Here is a 7393-nt window from a genome sequence, read left to right as displayed (position 1 = left end):
TATACATTTCAAAGTTATAATATAGAAATATTATCAACTATGGTGTAGAATTAATATGAGATTTTTGCTTGACCTACTCGAAGTAACTGTTTGAGCTGTCCTTGACATGGTCCAAAGTCTTTGCATGAGGATGTTTTTGGTTAAAGATTCAGTACATATTCGCCCCTATGGATTTTGACCCTTTGACTTTTGACCAATGTCATAGTTTTTATATGTTATTGACCTCGGCATGGTCATTTTGGATGCGTCTTAACTTGTTTTTTTGTTGATTATGCCTAGGCCCTTAGCTGTTGTTGACTAGTCATTTTGGTTGCCTAGCTAGATACATTGATTCTAGGTTTTAGCATTTATACCTAGCCTTTAGAGCTTGGGCTTATATATATATATACCCAAGCTTCACCTCTCATTTTTATCACCTCAAGTTCTCTTCTACTCTTTCCTATGAGCTCTCTAGCTCATGCCCTCTTCCTCTCTCCTACTCTCATTCTAGTGATCTCTCTCTCTCTCTCTCTCTCTCTCTCTCTCTCTCTCTCTCTCTCTCTCTCTCTCTCTCTTTTTCTGTGTGTGTGTGTGTGTGTGTGTGTGTGTGTGTGTGTGTGTCCTAGGTTTTGATCTAGCTAAGTTGTAGGTTCTTACCAGTTTGAATTAAGATGCTATTCAAGAAAGTTCATGTTCAATTGATCAATGTCACCAGTGTAGGGAATGAGCCGACCTTTGCAAATAGGCAAAAGCTTGACTATATCCTAAGAACGAAGTTGCACATATATCCATTGCATTAAGGGTTGAATCCTAAGTGGGACAACTATGCTTACAGATAGTGTGTCTAACATGTGCCTTCGAGCCTACCTGGTTCAAGCTCTTTGTCATACCCAACTAAATTTTCTAATATATGCCTTTGTCACATGTTTTTGAGATATATAACCAAAGAAAAACCACCTCATTCATTGAGTTCATTGTCGTAAAATCCCAGTCTCCCTTACCCAGGACGGAGTACACCCAGCTTCAACTTAAGGGCGAATGATATAAACCGTGCATTTAAAATTCGTGATGCCTCATCAACCCCTAACAAATAGGTGGAGTCCTCTCAAATTTAATTGCTATAGTAAGTTGGTTCAAGAATCTTTTATATGCTACATTTCGATGCCATTTTCATTATTCAATGTTAATGGATGCAACCAAAAGAGGAACAGAAAACAAAGGAGCAATAATTCCTATTCGTGGTTGCTTCCATTAGGTGTATCTGGATATCCCACAGGAGAATTCTCACTATACAGAATTTCAGTGGGGACCACATTTTCCTTGTCTGGGTGAAACATAGAAAATTCTTGAATAATGGTGTTTAAAGTTTCATATTTTTGCAAACATATTTTATATATACTTTTTTTCCTTCCCATTAGAAAAACACTAACTAATGTTTATATTTTTGCAAACATATTTTATATATACTATTTTTATGAACCTAATTAATCAAGATTTTTTAGCTTTATTGAATTTAGTGGCTTGATCAAGCTCAGCTCGTTTATGTAGATCGGCCATGAACTTGTGTAAGCTCAGCTCATTTACTTTCATGAACGAGCTTGAGCCAAGCTTAAAAGGGTAGAGCCCGAGCTAGCTGAGCTCGTTCTACATCCCTAGTAGCCCCCGTTTGACTACATGATTATCTCTAAGGTAGTTTCCAAATTAGAAGTTTTAAGCATAATTCAAAATTGCACCTATGCTTTGAAATTTACAAAAATTCACCTAAGCTTTGTTATGGTTAATTAAAAAAAAGAGCATTTTTTGAATTAAATTTATAGCCAAATCTCCAATATGATTATTAATTTTTTTTTATCATTTTCTCTCTTCCCTTTCAAACTTCGAACTCACTCTTTCATAAGTTGAACCAATTTGTTGTGGCATGAGCCAATACATTTTAAAGATATATCAAGAACAATAAAAATGAAAATTTGAGTGTGCAAGATATCAAATCAAAGCCCACCTAATTTATAAGCCTCACAAACCCAGGTTGGCATATGAGACTAGAGTAGATTCAAATTCTTGGAGGGTATGATAAAATCTTGGTACCAACCCAAGATAGGTTTAACAGTAGATGAACTTATGTAAAAGCAATTGCCTTTAATCTACATGAATAAATCTTCGATGCATTTTGCAAAATTTCAAAAGATAGTTGCATTTAATGAGTTATTGGAAAAAAGTTGTACCCATTTTACAAATTTCGCTTAACTCTATTAATGAAAGTGGAGAGAATCTGACATGATTATTAGAAAAAGAAAGCAATTATGATATGATAAGGTTTTAGGAAGACTACAAAGTAGACCATGACTTGCCATAAAAGGTGAAGGAAATGAACAAGGTACAAGGTCAATTCAAGTTTGTTATGCACTAATGACGCCAACAACCAACCATAATGCAAAAACAAATCGCCAACTTGGTTGACTCCATGGTTTGTCAATCTTTCTCTTTGAATAACCTCAGGACCAATCAATTCCAAGAACGAAATGAGTACAGGAAAAGAGAATACATAAAACAAATCTGCTTATATTTTTAATTATGCGATAATTTTCTTTGCACTCACTCCAAAGGCATCCCAACCAACATGCCACCAAATGAACACCTGGTAAGAAGGTGACGGGAGAAATATCAATTCTAAGTGCTCACCTAACCATTAAGTTGATCCTAGCTTTTCCCTACATAAGCATCAAAGGACCTGGCATGTGCATTGCAGAATACCTCAGAGAGAGAGAGAGAGAGAGAGAGAGAGAGAGAGATGGGAATTTCTACTCTAGAAGCAGTTTCTATGGGGTTGTTGCTTTGGGCAATGTCAGCAATGTGTTTTTGGTCTGAAGCAGCATTTGCACAGGATTCGTCGGGAGTTACCAGGCACTACCTATTCCGTGTATGTTTCCCTATACCTTGTTGCACTGCAATTCTGATACACACACACACACACAAACTATATATATATATATATATATATAGTAGGATGTATCATCATACAACAAATTTGTCTGGTGATATTTGGACGCAACACACACGCTTCTGCTGGGAGATTAAGCGGCGGTCAGAAACTGACTCTAAAGGGCCATTTTTACAAGATGCTGAGTGTGTTTGTGCATCCAACGCTTCCTCTCTCTCTCTCTCTCTCTCTCTCTCTCTCTCTCTCTCTCTATATATATATATATATATATATATATATATATATATATATATATATATATATATATATATATGGATCAATGCTAAACCCATTTGGTGCTAAACGACGTGCTAAATGGGTTTTTCAGCTTCTCTAAAATGATGTTTGGAGCTTAAAAATTTTACAAAGATTTTGGACCATTGATTTTTGGAACTCTATAAAAACCCACCCATGTATTGGAATCAACGCTTTAAGAGCTGATCCCTATAAAATCAAGTACATAGATCACATCTGTACGGTCAGAATTTAAAAATAAAATGAAAAAAGCCTGAAAAGCCTATTTAGCATGCAGTATAGCACCAAACGGGTTTAGCACCGACCCGTTACTCTCTCTCTCTCTCTATCTATCTATCTATCTATCTATCTATATATATATATATATATATATATATATATATATATATATATATATATATATATATATATATATATATATATATATATATATATATATATATATATATATATATATATATATATATATATATATTTCAAATGTTTAGTAAAGTCAGTTGCAGATTTATTTTATTTATTTTTCTTTAAGATAAACAATTAAAAAAATTCAATCTGTTTTTGTAAAGTTTAATACTTTGACTACCAAATTTAGTAAAAGTACTTCAAAACATTAAAATTTCCTAATTTAATGGAACATTTTCACTTAGTATTCTGTCTGATCCATGAAATATGCATCACAATGCTAAGGATGCGGCTTAGTAGATAGTGTGGTACTGCCAACAGTACCATGCTTTATACAATGTACAAACCCATGCTCTCTCTCTCTCTCTCTCTCTTAAGCTTGCTCGCTTGCAAAAGCAGTGTCTGATAGCATGGCATCAACCTGAGACCCCAGATCTAAGACGGCATGACTTGTAGCAATCCAGCTATACATGGACAATTACATGAACACAATAATTCAATTGAAACCGGTGATTTTTTTTCCTTTCATTATACTGCATGTATTTTTTTTGTGCAGATACAACTCCAAAACATAACGAGAGCGTGCCATACTAGGCCTGTGGTTACCGTGAACGGTCAGCTTCCAGGTCCTAAGATCATAGCTCGCGAAGGCGACCGAGTTATTGTTAAGGTGGTCAATCATGTGAGCAATAATATTACCATACATTGGTATGCATTCTGAAAAATCATTGCTTTACTTTAGTTCTAAAAGAAAAAAAAAACTTTGATTTTGTTGATAGCTTGATTTTTTATTTGCTCTTTGCATACATATGTCCATTAGGGATAGAAACCCTCAACCTTGACAAAGGCTTTAATGGTTCCATGTTAAAGATTTTATAAAAAATGGTGAAATGGAAAGTAGGACAAGGAATTTGCCCTCCTGATAATAGATTTATATGGAGGCAGTGAAGCATATGCAGTATGAAATGTTTTAGGTTCAGTCCTGGATACAGATTTGCTGAAAGGATGTCAATAATATGAAGTTCCAATTTCTCTATTTCACCATTTGGGAAATCATTTTTCTCTAGAATTGAGTACATCAGGATAGAAAAACATGAAACCCTACCTCATAGGACTTCAATATTCCCCACTTTCTTTCCTTTTGCTTTGAGAATCATATGATGTGATATGTGTGATTACACTTCACATTTGTGTACTTGACCCCAAAATGGCTACTGTTATCTCAAAAGAAAAGTACCCATTTGGAACATATGCTCCATCAACTTAGATCTAGCAGACATGGATATTCATCTGAATTCACCTAAATTGTAGACCAACTAAAGCCCTATTTACTAGGGATGATTGAGTTCTATATTTGGATATTGAATCTCTAAACCTTGCTCTAAGATGAATATAGCTAAACTAACAGAAGAATTTGTTTGTTTAACTGAACAGGCATGGAGTTCGACAGCTCAACAGTGGATGGGCTGATGGCCCTGCTTACATAACACAATGCCCAATCCAAAGGGGTCAGACCTATGCATACAACTTCACCATCACAGGACAAAGAGGGACCCTTTTCTATCATGCACATCAGTCTTGGTTGAGAGCTAGCGTTTATGGAGCATTGGTCATCCTCCCAAAGCATAAGACTTCCTACCCCTTCCCCAAACCTCATAAAGAAGTCTCTATCATTTTCGGTAATATTTATTCATTCCAATCAGATTCTATTGTGCCCAGTGGGTAATGATAATTAAATAGCATGGAAATTCTGCACTCATGTTACAGTATACTTGGTCTTGACCTTGTCACACAAATGATAGTATATCAACTATCAACTTCTTTGCTAAATTAGTTACTATTAGTAGAGGCTTCATTCTGAATTTTCATTTATGATAACTTTGTGAGCAGGAGAATGGTGGAATGCAGACCCGGAAGCAGTGATTGCCCAAGCCTTGCAGACTGGTGGTGGCCCGAATGTTTCCCAAGCTTACACTATTAATGGTCTCCCCGGACCACTTTATAATTGCTCAAGAAAAGGTAAAGTTTCCAGTCATGGGCAAACATCCTCTTTGGCAACTACCAATCGCAGGTTATTGCTTGGAAGTCTTGTAGACATGAAAAAGTTCATGCATGACCCACCCCATGGATTTTCTTAAATTTGATCACTTTTTCTGGTGTTGCCTAACATATCTATCACAAACCAATAATCAAGTCTCTAAGCTTGAAACATTGCACCATCAACTAAATTGAGTTCAAGTCTCTACATATTCCTTTTAAAGTCTTGTTGGGAAAGATGCTGGGTGATCAGATGCAGCAGCACACTTAAAGCGTGCAATCACATTGCACTTGATCTCAATTCCTTGATTTTACTTTCTGCTTTATGTGCTTTGCAGATACATACCGGCTACGAGTAACTCCTGGTAAAACATACCTCCTTCGCCTAGTCAATGCTGACTTGGATGAAGAACTCTTCTTTAACATTGCCAACCACACCCTTACAGTTGTAGAATCAGATGCAGTCTATGTGAAACCCTTCCCAACAGATATACTCCTCATATCCCCAGGACAGACTATCAATGTACTACTTCACACCAAGCCTCATATCAACAATGCCACATTCCTTATGGCTGCTAGGCCTTATGCAACTGGTCTAGCAACCTTTGACAATTCCACCACAGTGGGACTTCTCCAATACAAAACCAACCAAGGCCACCATTACATCTCTCCTCTTCAACATTCAAAACTCCCACTCACAATGCCAACTCTTCCTGCTTTCAACGACACTAAGTTTGCTGCTAGTTTTAATAGAAAGTTTCGAAGCTTAGCGAGCTCAAACTTTCCGGCAAATGTTCCGCGGACCATCGATAGGCGGTTTCTTTTCGCAGTAGGACTTGGAACTCTTCCATGTCCTAAGAACCAAACATGTAAAGGCCCCAATGGCACCATGCTCTCTGCTGCTATCAACAATGTCTCATTTGTTCTTCCTGCAACCGCACTGCTTCAGGCTCACTACTTCGGCCAGTCTGCCGGTGTTTACACGCATGATTTTCCGAACCAGCCTCTTCTTCCGTTCAACTATACTGGGTCTGCCCCTAACAACACTGTGGTGATCAATGGCACCAAGGTGGTTGTGTTGAACTTCAACACAAGTATTGAGTTGGTGTTGCAAGGCACCAGCATTCTTGGAGCTGAGAGTCATCCCTTTCATCTTCATGGATTCAATTTCTTTGTAGTGGGTCAAGGGTTTGGGAACTTCGACCCAAACAAGGATCCACTCAATTTCAATTTGGTCGATCCGGTTGAGCGAAACACATTGGGAGTGCCAAGTGGAGGATGGGTTGCAATTCGGTTCTTGGCTGATAATCCAGGTAAAGGACTAATAGAGGAGAATTCATGATTCTGGTTCAAGGCCTGCCCATTAGTATCTGGGTTGGATCTGATCCAAATTTGTTTCTGATCCAACCAATGGCAGAAGTGGATCTGGATTTTGGTCATGCTCGGTTTGACTAGAACCAACCAGATGTCTAAGTTGGAACCAATGTTGTCAGTATTGGTATTGGACCCGAATAGATTTTCAAAACTCATTGTGAATCGATTGTGTGCTGATAGGATATGAATCGGCCCGGAACGATCGATTTCGCCAAGATACTGACAAGAGTGGTTGGTACCTGAGTTCATCTCTTCTGGAACTTGTGCACAATTTTGCTTCATGCATTATGGATGTAGAATTATGGTAGATTTGGCTAGTTACTATAGACAGCGTAAGTGCAAGCAGTGGTTGACCGCTTTAAAGACAAG

General features: G+C 37.4%; 1 protein-coding gene across 1 annotated transcript; it reads left to right on the top strand.

Moving 5' to 3' along the window:
• The first annotated feature begins 2818 nt into the window (after nucleotides 1–2818).
• On the top strand, nucleotides 2819–6992 carry LOC149828243 (laccase-17-like). The gene is made up of 5 exons (XM_090018136.1): nucleotides 2819–2896; nucleotides 4170–4321; nucleotides 5048–5292; nucleotides 5504–5632; nucleotides 5989–6992. Exons 1-5 carry the CDS (start codon nucleotides 2819–2821, stop codon nucleotides 6990–6992), a joined length of 1608 nt encoding a protein of 535 aa, XP_089874262.1.
• Nucleotides 6993–7393: the final 401 nt, after the last annotated feature.

Source organism: Nuphar pumila, chromosome 9, assembly GCF_984573655.1.
Source record: "Nuphar pumila chromosome 9, dmNupPumi1.hap1.1, whole genome shotgun sequence".
NCBI lineage: Eukaryota > Viridiplantae > Streptophyta > Magnoliopsida > Nymphaeales > Nymphaeaceae > Nuphar > Nuphar pumila.
The sequence above is the reverse complement of the archived record's forward strand: the minus strand, read 5'-3'. Positions and strand labels throughout refer to the sequence as shown.

What these genes read in the sequence shown, in the direction of transcription:
- LOC149828243 (XM_090018136.1), top strand. Translation starts at nt 2,819, where the DNA reads ATGTCAGCAATGTGTTTTTGGTCTGAAGCAGCATTTGCACAGGATTCG. An exon ending in CCAGGCACTACCTATTCCGT is followed by an intron (nt 2,897 to 4,169) that starts GTATGTTTCCCT and finishes TTTTTTGTGCAG; the next exon opens with ATACAACTCCAAAACATAAC. An exon ending in AGAAGTCTCTATCATTTTCG is followed by an intron (nt 5,293 to 5,503) that starts GTAATATTTATT and finishes CTTTGTGAGCAG; the next exon opens with GAGAATGGTGGAATGCAGAC.